Source organism: Scatophagus argus, chromosome 11 (assembly GCF_020382885.2).
Source record: "Scatophagus argus isolate fScaArg1 chromosome 11, fScaArg1.pri, whole genome shotgun sequence".
NCBI lineage: Eukaryota > Metazoa > Chordata > Actinopteri > Scatophagidae > Scatophagus > Scatophagus argus.
Genome location: NC_058503.1, coordinates 3,120,629 through 3,137,472, shown reverse-complemented (window position 1 = coordinate 3,137,472; position 16,844 = coordinate 3,120,629). Strand labels below are relative to the sequence as shown.

At 38.5% G+C, this 16,844-nt stretch overlaps 1 protein-coding gene across 1 annotated transcript in view; it reads right to left on the bottom strand.

Moving 5' to 3' along the window:
- The window catches only part of LOC124067349 (contactin-associated protein-like 5), a 79,943-nt gene extending 63,388 nt beyond the window's left edge, over window positions 1-16,555 (bottom strand). Inside the window, exons 1-2 of the mRNA XM_046404643.1 lie at window positions 16,314-16,555; window positions 710-820 (exon numbers count right to left, since the gene is read on the bottom strand). Of these exons, the coding sequence (XP_046260599.1) occupies window positions 710-820; window positions 16,314-16,386 (184 nt within the window). The 5' untranslated portion in view covers window positions 16,387-16,555. The remainder of the gene's footprint in view (window positions 1-709; window positions 821-16,313) is intronic.
- Window positions 16,556-16,844: the final 289 nt, after the last annotated feature.

Below are 16,844 nucleotides of genomic sequence, written 5' to 3'. Positions count from 1 at the left end.
ATTCCGTATATCCAGCGTACCGGGAGCTGTATTTGTTGAAGGTTATTTATTCAACAGTAATCTCCTTCTATCCAAGTAACTGAGAAAAACGAGGCACAGCAGTGTACTGTGTCACATTACATTTAGAATCAAATTTAAGTAATCCAACTGTTCCTTTTCCCCATTACTGATTTGTTATTGGAAACCGCCAGTGGGCAACTTATTTGGCATCTTTAGCCACTTGATTTGCTTACGGCCAGATGACTCCTAGCTGTTCTGGGTCGAGTACAAGAGGACAACAACCCTGGATGCCCTCGTGGCCTTGCAATGATGCAGTGAACTTTCTCACTTGATTCAAGGCAGGTTTTCCTTATTAGCCAGGACTCTTTTTAGTTTTAATAAAAGGATTAATTAACCTTCCTTGCCATGTTGCAGCCTCTATTTGTCTAACATTATTTTGAAAATGAGTATGAAATATATCTTATTTCAGTCCACGAGTAATTACACAGTTATGTCTTTCTCAGCTCTTTAAAATAATAAAATGATGCCCTTCATACCCCTTTGCTCATTTGTCATTTCCTGGAAAAACAACCCACACGATCATCACAAAATGGTTCCTATGAGTGTTTCATAGTCTGCTAACTCTATGGTTCACTTAGCTGCTGCACAGCCGTTGGGTGGTGATGTAGAAACGTTGAATCCGTGCGAAAATGTGCTCCGTTGTACTCACCATCTCTTCTGTTGAGCTTGGCGTTGTAAGCAGCATAACTGACTGAGGACTGGGAGGAGCTCTGAAAGGATGAATGGGGTAATGTGGATACCAGAGGACCATTGCAATTATCTGTAAAAGAAAAGAAAGCACAGCTAATTTAGAGGCAATTAATTCCACAACATGTCTGTGTTTTTAAATATCACTGCATGTGCTTCAAATAATGTATTTCATATGCAAATCTGGCTATCTGAAAAATGGCTCTGAAGAGGTTTTACTGCCTGCCAGGATTTATTCAGCTGACGGAAATAATAGAAAAAGCATTCCCTGAGTAATAAAGCAAGTTGGTTCAAAGTGCATCTTTACCTATCAGCTGTTGAGTTTTAAAGCAAGAACTGGGAAAAATAACAGGGCTCCCTCAGTTCTCAGACACCTCAAACAGTCTATTAACCCATGCAGTGACCCCTGAAAACAGCAGAGAAAACGCTATGGCTCCTTTTGTGTGTGAATGTGTGTGTAGTCTGTAATCCTACATCGTGAGATTACATCACGTCCGACAGGCAAGAACAGATTAAGAGTCCAGTGATCTAAACCTGTCAGTCTCATCTTCCTCTGATCCGCCCAGCCTGCCACAATAAGAGCGGCAAGTCGCACAACAACAACCTCTCCGCCGTTTCACTTGAGTGCAGAGCTGCATTAAGGCCTGCATCTGAGAACATAATGAAAACTGGCACCAGCCTGATTACAATTATCCCTGTACTCTCTCCATCAGCGTGCAGTTCACTCCTCTGAGCGTGAGAGGCTTTTTGTTTTTGGATGCCATTCTACTTCAAGTTCAGATAGATTCTGAGCACATCTGGAGTGGCAATTGGCCATCCATCTGGTAGACAAGAGCGCAGCAGAACTGACAGCACGATCTCACCCTTCTTTTGGGCATCCTACTGAATTTTGACTGACCTGATTTGACTGCTCTCAGATCGCATGCCAAGAGATTTCTCTAATCCTGATTTCAAGTGTGACTAAAGTGGATCAAGCTGTTTTGTCCAAGATTCAAATTGTGGCTGAGCTGCAATGCAGTTGCAGATGTTCATCAGGGAAATGAGAACAGTGGCATGCCATCTTGACACACCACTACTAGAACTGGAATTGCTATGCAAACACAGCATACTCAATCTATTGAAGGTCTTCCAGATCCGAGTCCTAAGGAGTAACTCTCATTCTTTTTATCTTCCCTTCAAACTGTATCCATCCATCCTATCCTGCATGATAGGATGGATGGATACAGTTTGCATGATGCATCTCTGAACAAAAACCTCACTGATATCATAGGTAATATGTACCATCATACAGAGGTCACAATTAAATATTTTAAGATACTGTAAGCAAGGTGAGATATTGTTTCATAAGTCTGTGTTCTTTGTGTTTATGCTAGCAACATGTGCTTAACTCTTCCTGTCGGAGCTGATGCTGTTACAAAGCAGTGAAAGAGTGAAATAGCTGAAGATAAATGAACTGTGTAATACCCAAGTGTGATACCCAAGTGTATCGATATTTGTGACACTTAAGTGAATCAATATTTTTTTTTACACCCCTAACTGATATTAGGTTACGCCAGGAAAGCCTGGGCAAATGCTTTGCTCCTTCATTCAATCCAACTTTTGCTTGACCATTTACATCAATGAGACCTTGAAAACTTTGAAAAGGTTACACACACCAACAATATTCATTCATTCATCCTTTTTCTATACCGCTTATCCGTCAAGGTCACGGGGAGCTGCAGCCTATCCCAGCTAACTATGGGTGAGAGATGGGGTTCACCCTGAACTGGTCGCCAGTCAATCGTGGGGGCCCAACAATATTTTGATGTTAAATAATATGACATGTTCTCAAACTGACAGATGATGTGAGATCCTGTGTGAGTGCAGGCAAACATTCTCCATGTGCAAAATATGCATATTCCAGACCCTGTTGTTGTTAAAAGATGTGGTCTTGGCTGTCAGTCAGGAAGACTTGTGGATGGAAGATTTGTCTGCAAAGCTGGTCCTTGGCCTGTGGGATAACTGAAAATCCTCTGAAACTGACTCACAATCTCTATGCGAGGCTCAGAGGCTAGAATCTTATAGCCAAATGAACCCAAACATGCATCTGAACACACGGACATAAACACACGCACACAACTGCTTGCTGAGAGGAACACTTAATCTCTCTTGAAATCATAAGTACATCAGCTGCTGCAGAGGAAAAGCTTTCAGCTTCAGTCACAGAAGTGCTAAGCTGACCAACAGCAGGCCGCCACACGAGTGTCGTGTTGACACTCTTGGGTTGGCAGCACACCAGAGGTTATCACTGATTGTGTTTACGATAAAAATAATAGATGAACAAGAGTAGTGCCCGCACACTCACTCCGAGCCAGAAATTTAGTTAGGTCACACTTGACCTGATGTAGTTGTGACTGAAATTTAAATATTTTTAACTTAAATACATCACCCAGTGTAAGGTAGGTGCTTGTCCACAGTTGTCCTGTCCTATAAAAGACTAACATTGACAGTCCTTACTGGTTCTTACGGAGGGCATAAATCTATAAATGGTGTAGGTGCTGTTTCCTAAGGCAACTGGGCTCTGTAGTTTTTAAGAAATGCTACTCAAAAAGTGTGTATTTGTCAGGGATTATTTTCAGCTGTGGATTAATCATTTCAGTTATTTGTTAAGCAAAAATGTCCAATATTTGCTGGCTAAAGCTCCTAAAATGTCAGAATTTGCTGCTTTTCTTTTTCATTTATGATAGTAAATGAAGAGTCTTTGGGTTTTGGACTGCTAGTTGGACAAAAGAAGCAATTAAAGGAAGTCATTTTGGGATGAAAATTTTTCACTTGCAAATTTTTATTTTTATATACAAAACGATTAATTGATTAAGTGTGAAAATATTCAGTGGATTTGTTGGTAACCAACACAGTTGTCAGTTGCGGCAGTGATGTCATGATGTTGCTCGTCAGTGGGTGTTTTTTTTTGGCAAATAAAGCTTTAGGGAACAAAGGAAAAAGGTACAGTATATCAGGCTTGGTCACACAGACAATGTTATATTAGTAAGATCAATTCTTTATTGATTTTGGTCTTTTCATGGGTTTCTGGACAATATGAGAATTACAAAGTATCACCAGCCTTATTCTTTATTGCTCTTTTTCAATATCCTTGCGCCTCATCCTTTTTTGCCCTGCATTCATCTTAAAAAGGGAAAATTTCCAGTCATTCTGTGCTGAAAACACGTTTGAATTCAGAGTGTGTTGTCGCTTTGCTCTTTGGCCTCCTCAACATGAATTACTTATCAAGACCTCATATTAACATCACAACCTGCGTTATATGGAATGAAAAAAAAAATCTGATTAAGTTTCATACAAATAAACTTTTGAATTCAGTCAGGATCACATGACATCACTCATCCTCGTCACTGTCATACGTTACAACCAGCGTCCGACTGCAGCACTGACTCTGTCATACTGACTCCTTTTTCCAATTCTCTTCTCCACTACTTATTAGCAAGTCTGTCTTCACCCAAGTGCACAACAGATGCTATTCCACAAAGAAATCAAACTCAATTATCACAACAAAATGCCTTTGTAGCACACCTGGGATGGATATTTTAAGCTCTTGCCGTAGAGGCATGATCGCACCTGAAGACGACTACACGGCGAAATCAAATAAACATGGCTCACCAGATATGAGGAAGTCTGAGTTTCCTCTTGGATATCAAGTCTCAGGAAATATAAACAGTTGGATATGAAAAAATGCCAAAGGGATTTCCTAAAAATAGAACATGCAATAGAGACAGGGTAGAGCAGAGCAGAGCAAGCTTCTCAATCTGACCTGATCTTCTTTTCTGGGTGGATCAAAGTTACAGCTGCAAAATGTAAATGCAACCCACGTACATATAGATTTGTTACAGATATCTGAGTACTTCTAATTCATAGAGTACACAGTTTACATTTTAGGCCTTTATTTGATAGGGTTGACAGGCTAAGAGTGACAAGAAACCAGAAAGAAAGACCAGGTGAACTGCCAGGCCAACTCACAATGGAGAAGCTATTCTTAAAATTGTTGTATTTCTACTTTAAGGATTTGCGTGCGTCTTCTACCTGAAATGATCAAATCCACCCCCATGGTTGGTCATGTTCAAGAAAGGCGTGCAAAATGAAAGTGTTTGTTTTCCCAAAACAGATTTTCATTTTTGGCTTTAATGCTCTCACATGATTAATTGCTTCTTCCTTTTAATACATAGCAGAGTAAAGTCTAAGAAATACAAATGTGGATTCTGAATGACTAAAATGGATCTTTAAAAGCCTAAATGTCTTTGCACTTGCATTTAAATCCTCCATCAATGAAGAGCTGGCTGGAAATGATTTTTATGCCTCCAATCTGACCATGTTGGAGGCATGATGTTATCGGGTGTCCGTCCTTATGTTCCATTCTTGTGAATGTGATATCTTAGGAACACCTTGAGAGAATTTCTTCACATCTAACACAAACGTCCACTTGGACTCAAAGATTAAGAGATTTTTGTCACTAAACCTCAAAGGTCACTGTGACCTCACAAACATTTTTAGAATTTACACACTAATTATGACAAAATTTAAAAAGACATTTTATATCCAAAAAGGCCAAAGGTCAACTTCACTGTGACTAATCTTTGATTAGCAGATGGTGGTCCAATGAGTGCAGTTCACCCTGTTTTGTGTGACTGTTGTGTGTACACTGGGCAATAAAAAAGCTAAAGCAAATGTCCAAAATTGATAGAATGTGTACAGGGTGAAAAAATTGAGAAATGCTAAAAAAAACAAAACAAATAAAAAAAAAAAATCAACTTTAAACCATGATCAAACTAAATCTTAAATACAGGAATATGGGATAAATCTTTAGTCTATAAAATGTCAAAAGCCAATTACATTTTCAAATAACTCAGTACCAAGAGAGTCCAACAAAACGTTAATTACGACAACTATGAAATGAGAGCCCATATTATTTTTGCTTGATAAATGAGGTAAGTGATTTATCAAAGCTATCATCTTAGTGTTCTGTGAGGGATTATTGTGACTAATGTGTCAGTAACACATGTGTGGAAATAAAACACTTAAGACCATATTCATAGCACATTTATAGCAGTGATAAACCCCACAAGAGGCAGCCTGTTCTGTTGGAGGGTGCGTAAGTTCAGTAAACACAGACCACAGAGTCAATAATATCAAAGGGTATAGTGATAGTATCTGGTAGCAGAGTGGCCTCAGACCTCTGTGTGGTATTGATGAAGCTTCATATGATGCCTTGCATGGACTAACAGGCTTTGGGGCTCAGTGACCTCTGCTCTGCCTGAGTAGAGCTGAGGTATCGGTTGACAATTAGCCCCAAATGCTGGCTGAATTCAAGGAAGCGCGCATCAATACAAATGATTGAGAGAATGCAGCCTGGTTTACTGTAGCACTTCATTTCTCTGAACACTGCATATAATCTAAAGGGACCCATAAGCATTTACAGGCAGTCTGCGGGATATTTCACCGGGCTATCGACAGCTTTAGTGAATTATACACGTCTCATCTGCCAAACATTAATTATTCAACCCTCATTGAGGAATGCAGCGAACAGTATTTGTGTTGATTTTCTGTAGGATTGCTGGGAGCGGTTTGCATAACAGCTCTGTGAAGACTTGATAACAGTGTTATGTCATGTTAACAAAGGGTTGTAAGTGGGTACTACTGTGGTACAATTAGGAACTAATATCCTGGTAAAAATATAAGGCTTGAATTTAAGAAATACAGTAAAATTGCAGGGTGGAGCAGCTTTGTAATTATAGCACAGTAATATTTAACAAAGGTTACAATTATGTTGTTGTTGTTTAAAAAAAAACCAACTTAAATGAAGTTTAAATGAAATTATCATTTGAGTATAAACATATCCATAAAACACTGTTTACCTTTGAGTAAAAAGAGACAGTATTGATTTAGTCATCTGAATTCAGCTGAGACTAGAGGAATACATCATATGGAGTAGATTAAAACAAGCAGTTTTGTCTCGGAGCAAAACATTGATTGAGTGTCGGTCTTGTGGCTTTACATAGCATGGTGTGGTGGTGTGTGGGCACTCAAGACAAGATACATTTATAGATATGATAGCTGTGTCACTGTGCTGCCTTCAGTCCGTTCTGAGGTATTCACCCGTTCAGAGCTGCTGCAGCAGACTGAATACACTGCGACAGCAGAGCTGCAGTGATTGGTTGATTCATCAATCGGAAGAAAATTAGTTTCCAACTGTTTTATAATCCATTAATTGTCCAGGCAAAAATGTCACACATTTGCTGCTTGCAGCTTCTTAAATTGACTTGCTGCTTTTTCCTTTGTCATTTATGATAGTTATTGATGGACATTGTTCACAATTATAGAGACTAAACCAAGCCTGTAACCATGGATTCAAATTTATGAAAATTAGAACATTAAATAAACTTAAACTTATTCCCCACAATTTAATATATTTAAAAAAAAATCACAACCCCTTGAGATGGGCTTTTATTATTTTCTATATATATATGTACATTTAGCTACAGTAATGTCTAATAGTTTGCTGAAATACAGGGCTCTGTTTTATCTTTATTTTTATCTTTTCTTCTCTCAATGTATGTAACGATAAACAGATCAGGGATAAAGTACAACCATGACAGTAATCATACTAACAGAAATGTATGCATTGTGGTTAAGGCTGAGCAACATTTCGATCAGTGTATGGGTATGCAATACTTCGATTTGACACAATGCTGCACATATTTTAAGGTGAGCGTTGCTGACACGAGGTGAGACACCGCGTTGTGACAGCTGACAGCGCAGCTTCCTTTTCTTTAACTCTCCATGTTGATCCTGTGAAGCAGCACCTTCAGATAATAAGTGTTTGTTTCAGCTCCACATGAAGACAACACGATCAATATCAAATCACAGCGTGTGTACATGCAGGCCTGTGTCTAATTTACAGATAATCATACAGTGTAATCACGCAAAATAATTAAGTTTGCTATGCAGAATACGAAATCTGGCTAGGGCGAGTCTGAGCAGGCCTTGGCTTTTTTTTGGTCTAATTTAATACCTTTTTTTTTTTTTCTCATTTTAGGGTATGCATGTTTAAAAAAAAATCATCTCTTTGTTGTCTCTCTTTCATCACTGTACCCGTCTCTTGCTGATTATTACATCAATATTACTGGCACGGTCGATAGAAAGTGGGTGTTGATAATCCTTTCAAACCATCTGCCAGAAGCACTGAAAATAGAGAGTGAAACTTGCAGCGTCTCCTGCTATTTGAAGCATATTCATTGCACTCTGTAGACTGAGAGATGGTGCAGCGTCACCGCCTGACCAACACAGCTGCAGTAGACGGGCCTCCACTGGCGCCACATTCATCACAATAGATTTTTTTCTGCTCCCAAGGGACCGGGAAGAAATTATTTCTGTAAATAGTCTTATATCATGTGTCCATTGTATTTTCCTTTCTCCCATTACAATTAAAAGGACCAAAAATCCCCCAACTTTCTGAAGACTGTATTCTGACAGTAAGTAAGTTCTTATCTTGTATTACATTTTTATCTTACATTTTTGACTTGTTCTTGGATCAAAGTGAATATTTTAAATGCTCAGCTAGCTAATCTTCAGGATTTGCTAAAAAATATATAAAAATAATTTTGCCTGGATATTTTATACATTAAAAAAATACATCTTCCAGGAAATATCACGGTATAAAAATGCATATGCTCTGATAACACCATGACTGCAGTGTAGAAGTAAATTACTTTGTCACCATTCCATGTGCTCATAGTAATGATTAGAAAACCTGAAACAAAAGTGTCAAACAAAAGGTTCTCCATACCACGCTGCCAAATAATTCAATAGAAATGTATCAGAAGAAACACAATGCTTTTAAAAGATCAAATCTTTCGAGGTGTCTGTATTTCATGTCTCTGCAGAGCTACAGACAGCTACAGATCATGCAGGGAGCTTTGAAATGCTGTATTTACTCAGTTTAACAGAATAAACACTCAGCCCTCTGTGGCCGTGCTCTTTACTCCGCTTCAGCTTTGAAAATCAAGTCATTCTGATGCATTCTGATCAGGGTGGAAATATAATCTTATTGGTTTAAGAACCAACAATAAGAACCAGGCAAAACACTTGAGAGCCGTCCTCACCAAACTGAAAACATACAGGAACATAATGCCTGAACTCGTGTGCAGTATTAGGAAATTTGGTACTTATCGTGAGAACCCTTCACGAGAGAGCATCGGCTTCAGGAATGACTGAAACCCAATTGTTTCAAAAATGACCAGACTGTTGCACGGCCATTTTTATACCAGTTTTAGTTCTCTACACTACTTCTTTTGCTGTTTTATTTCAGTTTTGGTGGGGTTCATTTAAATACTTTAGTTTAGAATTGGATTAAGATTTTTCTAATTTAACATAAAACACTATATGGCATAAAAACACAGAAAAAACATATTAAAAACTAAGGCTGCAAGATATATTGTTTCAGCATCAACAGGGAAATGTGCCAATGTGCCACAGTTGCATTGCAGGGCATGCAAAGGCAAATGAACGCAAACACATCATGACAACTTCTCTGCGGACTGACACAAAAGAAAAACATGCAAGGTTCTCATTTTTCATAACTAATCTACAAGGAAAATCTGTTGATCTTTTAAGCCTGTTTATCTGTTTATCTTCCATTGCATAGATTAAGCATACATTCTAACATCATTAGAGATGGATTACATCACCTATAAATAACCACATTGCGACACACAAGTCCATTTGTAATGTTTATTAACAAATGTGCTGTTTTTGCCAAATACCTCTCCACCCGCTCCTCCCCACTGATCCGCTGCAGTGTCACAGTCACATGCATGAGGCTGAAAGTGGAGGGGTGGGAGAGGGCTGAACCAACTGGAAGTTAAAGGGGGGGCAGGGGGGTTGTTTTGTTAGAAGACGACAGTAACCAAAATTATTCAAATTATGACACACACTGCATTTTTTTTTCTAATATCGTTGTTTATACTACATTATGACTAACTATACTCATCCTATACACACCTCAGTAATAATGCATAGCAATCACTCATGTTACAGCACAGATTTCTAAAATGTATAAAAGTTGTATATGTATAAAGTTTTAAAAACTTTACTGACCACTATCAATGAAATATTACCATAAAGCCTCCATTGCTATAGGTGCATTAATGTGTATTTCACTGAACACATACAGTGATAACTATTCATATTGCATGAACTATTGTATATATGAGTCCTTAATATAGCTGATTGCTGAGGTAGTTATAATGCATTATAAGGCCCATCAGTCAACCTCTAGTAACTAGTCATGAGCATCCATAAGACATTTGAACACTCATTATAAGTAACATCTATTGTGTTTTATATTGATAAGCGTAGTTATAAATCCTTATGGATGCATTATAATACACTATGAACGGCTCCATAATGGATAGAGATGTGGGCTTCACTGAAAGCGCTACCTAACTTACAAATGTCACCCAACTTCAGTTGACCTGCTATGCTTATCAAACAAAGGTGATTTTTGTTTGAACAATTCACATTCCTATGGGACCGAGATGATGCAGAGAGTACTCCCTGTCACAGAGCCAAACTGTGTGTTGTTTCAGCCATTGCATTGCATCATAAGGTATGCAATGTGATGTCAGTTATATCCCAGTGTGAAGCAAGTCTGGATGTTTACACCACAGATTCCTTCCAGTTGGTTTTGTCTAAGAAGAAATGCATTGTATGTTTAAACATGAGGAAAAGTGCCTGCACTGTCACGCCGCAGTGTTCTGCCTCATTTACCTTTTGATAAATTCATCAGGCCTTGGATGTGTACAGCGGTAGGTGTTCCTTGAGTGCCTGCTTCACATTCATTAGCCCAGTGAATCTGCAGGTGCATCGACTACATTACACACACACACACATACACCCTGTCATTTATGCCAGCTCTGCAGCAGTATGTTCAAGGTACTTCAGATGGGAAATAATTAGTTGTGAGGTATCTGCTTGCTGAGCTAACTCGAAGCATGAAATTTTAAGTTAATATATGTGTATGGTTCTGCCCACATCGGAAACCGATTCTAGCTTATTAAAGATGGATGCATGGCGCAGAAGTCTAAACCTGCTGTGAGGGAATCACTAAGAGCGGAGCAATATTCCTCCCACAGACCTGTGGTGTACAGCATCATCGGGTAATGAAAGCCTTCGCTTTTTCCAGCTAAAAGCAAGCTTTAAAAAAAACACAGGTGTTTCTACTCCCAACAGGAAACATTCCCTTTAAAGAAGCATCACACTGGCCTATTGCAAAGCCTAGGCCCAAACGCAGCACTGGAACAAGTACAAGAGTAAAAGTAGCAATACCACAGAGTTAAAATACTCTATTACAAGGTAAAGTCCTGCATTTAAAATTTCACTTAAGTAAAAGTTCAAAAACATTAAAGTTATACTATATTATTACTATATAATAATAATACTTACTGCTAAGTACTAATTTTGCAAAATAGTCCATTTCAAAATAATGTATATTACTGTATATTATTTAATGATGAGTATTGGTGCGTTAATTTGTAAACTACTTGAATACTGCAGCAGGTAAATGCAGGGCTAGTATTCATTTATATATCTGTTTTTTATGTTTTAGTTTCAGTTTGTGAATATTCCCCCTGCGCATCAATAAAGTCTTTAATGATTTAGTTTTATCCTAATTTATTTGCTTTGTATTAATCTAAATATGGAAAGTGCTTACTAACTGATGTTACCAAGTAAATATGGTGGAGTAAAAGACCGTTCAGTTTCCCACTGAATTATTGTGGAGTAGATGTATGAAGTAGCAGAAAGTGGAAACACTCAAGTAAAGTAATAGTACCTTAAAATTGTCTTTAAGTACAGTACTTGAGTAAATATACTTAATTACTTTCCACCAATGTAACAGCTAATTTTGATATCACAATATTTTTGAGAAGATACCTCAATATTGATATTACAAGAATACTGTGGGGAGGACTATTGATGCGTTCACAATAAGATTTTTGATAAAGTGGGTAAAGTATAATATCTAGTATATAATATATAGTATATTATAGTATATAGTATATTATCTGACTATTATATAATAACAGCCTGGTGAATTATATCACTTATAAGTCTTAAGCTACTCTGATGCAGCCTTTACAACCAGAAAATGACAATGACAACACTTCATGACAATATCCAAAATATAATATCTAGTCTCATATCACAATATCAGTATAATATCAATATAACACTGATATACTGTTCAAACCTAAATACTTTTATAGTGTTTTAGGACCACATTGTCCAGACATGCAATGTCCAAAGTGAGAATCTGTTGATTGATCTTCATTTACATCATAGAACACCGAATGTTGTTTGTTTTGACATTTGTCAGGCAATTTGACAATATCATCTAGGCTCTGGGAAATAGTGGATATGCTTTTTTTTTTCATTATTTCATACAGATTAATTTCAATTCAATTGATTGTCACTGTACCAATCTAAAATAACAAAAAGTCTCTGAGGTGCAATATTAAAACAACAGAAATTACACAGTAAGACAAGTACTTTGAGACAAATAATCAGTTGATTAATCTTAACAAAACAAATTGCAGATTTGCAAATGGCTCACGCAGAAGACAAAACATGGAATCAGGCAAATATGAGAGCTAAAAGAAGGAGTGAGTAAAAAGTGCGATAACTTAAAATTCAACGACCTGCCATGGCTATCTCACTTGCTGATATAAAACCACTCTAGTTTAAGTGGTCGCCACTGTCAGTAGAGACAATAAAAAAGACTAAAGATCCTGCGGGGGAATTGTGCAAGCAACTGAACACAATCAATGTATTTTTAAACTCATTTTGTTTCAACTGTTACTATTACTGATGTATCTGCTGGAGAGCATCTTTGCAACAAATTCCCTTTCGTTGGTGATAAACTTGTATTGTACTGAGTTAATAAAAAAAAATAAAATAATAGTCAAGAAAAAGAATCGTCATTTCAATACATTTGTGAATGGTTCCTCTGCTGCCAGTCATTTGGCCATTAGTGTAAAGGTCACGCCAATAAAATATCAATTAAGTCCTGCTGAAAAATGACAGCCTGAATGCTGTCGTATCCAACGACTTGCTTGGCATTTTCTCTTTGAAAAGCTACAGAAAGCGCAGGAGGACTTGTGAGAGGATGTGGCTGCCACCTGACAAAGACCACACAAACCAGCCATCACACATCTCTGCTCCCCTCCTTTTGTTTCTCAGTGGTAAATGTGAAGGCAGCTCTTTGACCTCCAGGAGCATCTCACCATTTCATCTCAGCACAGCATGTCAGAGCTTATCACTGCTCGCTGTCATAAATGAGTAATGCAGCTTATTTTAGCTCAGTTCCTCACCTTTACATAAACTGCCTCAACCCCAGCACAAGCCCGGCGTAACACTCACCCTCAGCATAAACAAAAAGATCAAATAATGTCATGCCTCACATTCTACAGTTTAACGTGGCTACATTTTTACATTCCACAGCACAAAATGTCATGTGACATTAACCCTACGGATGACTTTGATATTCTTAGATGTAGTGCTATAAATGAAAACTTTGTCCAAAGGGTACAGCCAGAGGTAAAGGCTATGGTATGGAGCTAATTTCTTGTCAAAACAAATGCCCTGAGATTCACTGACAAACACACTGTGCAGAGCATGTACAAAACACCATTGATAAGTGAATCCATTTTGTTTCACAAATTTAAAACATACCTTTTAAACAACACATACTGATAATACTGAATAAATACAGCATATGTTAAAAGTACAAAGATAAACATCCGACAAAGACAAAAAAAAAAAAAAGACTACTTGACTCATAGCACAATCTTTCCATCGTTTTCTTACAAATGTCCAAAGTAATTTGCCCTGACAACAGCAGGTGGTGTTATGAGTTAATTTAAACGAGCCAGCAGGTTGTATCCATGGCCGAAATGAGTTAAGAGTCGGTATGATATTTATTTGTCACTTTTCCGAGAAATGTACCCACTTTATAAAATGAACCATAAAAATATATTCATAGCATTACACAACTTGAGTTAACTGGTTCACCTGAATGATGAATATTTATGTTTTTATCTTCCGTCCTCCTATACTCCTTGGGGGAATAAAAGTCACAAAGCAATAATGTCTGCAAAATAGTGGGAGTCCCAGTGGCATAGGCCTAAACCAGTAGCTGCTGCACCGTCTCCAACAGCGGCGGCACATTTCTCTGATAAATGATAAATACATACGATCATGCAGACTCATAACTCATTTTTGTTGCAGATACAAGTCAAGCCAAATCAATTTTATTTAAAAAGCCCAAACTAACAAATCTCTGTGGCTTAGTGGGCTTTGAAAGCTGTCCTTAGACAGAAAAGAACCCCCCTCCAGAAAAAAAAAAAAATCAAAAAACCCTTTTACAAACTTCAAAATGACTGTCCTCCATATGCTTGGGTTCAGGAAGGGCGAGGAGGTCAGAGTGCAGCTGCTGCTCCTTCCCATCAAGTGGAGCCAGTTGGTTGGGACATCTGATGGAGACGCTTCCTGGTGCCTCCTGAATGCCTCTTGGACAATGTCAGTTCAACTTTCCAAATAGACGTTATGTGGATAAAACTGACCACACACCGGGACTATAAACTGATTCTTTCTTGACTTAAAGATATTAAAAATTAGAAAAGTGACACATGACAGTCCTACAACATAAATTCAGCATGGCTCATGCACGTGCTCATCTAAATCAAGTCAGAGCACCGCCTACTGTTGTGGAGGGCAAATTACTCAGGATAATTGTGAATAAAAAAACGGTGGAAGGATTGCACTATGAGTCAAGTGACATATATGTTTTTGTCTTTAAAGGATATATTTTTGTACTTGTAAGGTGTGCCGTGTTTGTTTCCAAAACATGATGTATTAGTAAGTGTTTGTTTGACGTGCATGTTTTAAATTTGTGTAACAAAATGCATTGGTTTGAAACACTGAGTTTGTAAATCACTGGGCATTTGTTAAAAATGTTTTGTTTGTTCTGGCAGTAAATTAGCTCTATATCATGGAAAAGGTCATTAAAAAAGGTTTATCACCTTGGTAGCATGCAAGAATGTGCTCATCAAAAAACATAAAAGTATGATCATAAGATTATAATAACATATTATTGAGCAATATTGACATTTTGGCCTGAAAACGAAGCCTCATCTTCTAAGGCTCATCTTCTGAGGAGCATGAATGTTCTCTGTAAAATTTAAACGAGTACATTTTGACAATTAGGTTCAAATCAGATGAATCAGATTTGATAAAACCGGAGTCAGGATTTATTTTTGTGACTAACACTATAGCTATCTCATTTCTTTATTAAAACAAAAACCCACATTTGATGTTAAAACGCATAACTTCCTTTTATTAGAAACACCTCAGCTAAGTGTTCCAGCATGTGTATCAGAAACTATGCTTGACAAACTTTAGCATTAAGAGATGACGTATGCGTGCAGGATTTGTCTTTAGTTTGGGTATGAAGCTTCAACCTGAATGTTAGCTCTGATCACTGTTTCCTCTGCAGATTTCTGCAGCACAGAGAGATAATAATAATAAAAAAATGCAGATAACAAACACATGCATGTGTCTGATAGACATTGTCTTAATAAATATAAAAATATGAAAGATAATCCAAAATACCAATTTTATTTACTTGCTTTGTCTAACCTTTATTATTCAAAACCCAATAATATTCACTTGTGAGACCAAGCAAACGCAGAAGCCTTTACGTTTAAGAAGCCAGAAACAGTTACTGTCATTTACGCTTGAACGATAACTTAAACGATGAGCGTTTTATCAAAGCTGCTCTCATCTCCTCAAATCAACACACATATTACCGGAACCACTGACGCAATTAAACACAAAGCTCAAACTGCCCAGCTTCAAATTTCAAATGAAACCCCTGGGAGAGGCGCTGTGTGTCTTCAGGGGCAGCTTCGGCAGCTTGTGTGAGGGGATTTTCACATAGGAGTGGATCATTAACAGCAGCCGTCTGTACAGTACAGCAGTCAGCAGTTTGTCTCCTCCAGCACACATCACCACAACGCGTCCACAGAGCGATTCTCTGGAATACTACATGAAGTCTGTGTGTGTACATACTAATTATGCCAAGGTTGCAGGGTGAACACAGGCTCTCCGGACTGCGTCTGACTTGTGGGTGAAAACAAATGAACCTGTTTGCTTGACCTTCAGCGAGTCCATTGTGCTCAGGAGAAACAGACGAGGACAGAGCAACTTGTTCATCCGCATCATACTGACACAAAGGAAATCATCTCCAAGTACTCAAAGTAGACTTGAAATGACCAGCAACAGCACAGCTACATGTTAACGGCCACGATGCTCCGCCTGCCACACTGGGAGGACGGAGGTACCAGCCAAACTTGCTGCTTTGAACGCCTCCTATCTGATTCTGTGCATCAGCTTCCACTTGACATACAGGAGAGGAGCAGAGGAAAGGAGCGCAGCTTACAGGTGAGCTGAGGTGGAATACTCACAGTGAGTGGCGGCGGATGCTCCGCTTAAGACGCTCACAGTATAAAAGGTAACCATATGCAGCAGAAAAACCATCTTCCCAGCCGTGGTGTGGGTATTATCCGTGAGTCCGCAGAGAGGAAAAAAAACTGAGAGGTTCCCCCTCGCTCCTCCAGCACGGAGGGTTAGAAGGAGTCTGATGTGCAAGAGCAAACCGCTCCCCCGACGACACTGTCTCACTGCGAGGCACAGCCCACCTCCCTCCCTCCCTCTCTCTCTCTGTCTCTCTCTCTCCCTCTCTCTCTCTCTCTCTCTCTCTCTCTCTCTCTCTCTCTCTCTCTCTCTCAGTTTCAGTCTTTATTGGCAGAATAAGAGCATTGTGATGCCCAAGCACTGCTTTAAAAAAAATGCAGAACAACAGCAAGAGATCCACAGAGAGGAGCCCTGCATGCAGCAGCAATCCCTACTGTATGCTTCTGTGAATTCAGATAAGTTACTGTAGAGTTACGGCCTGCAGTGTGCTGTCAGCTTGGCAGGATGTTAGGCTCCTGGTA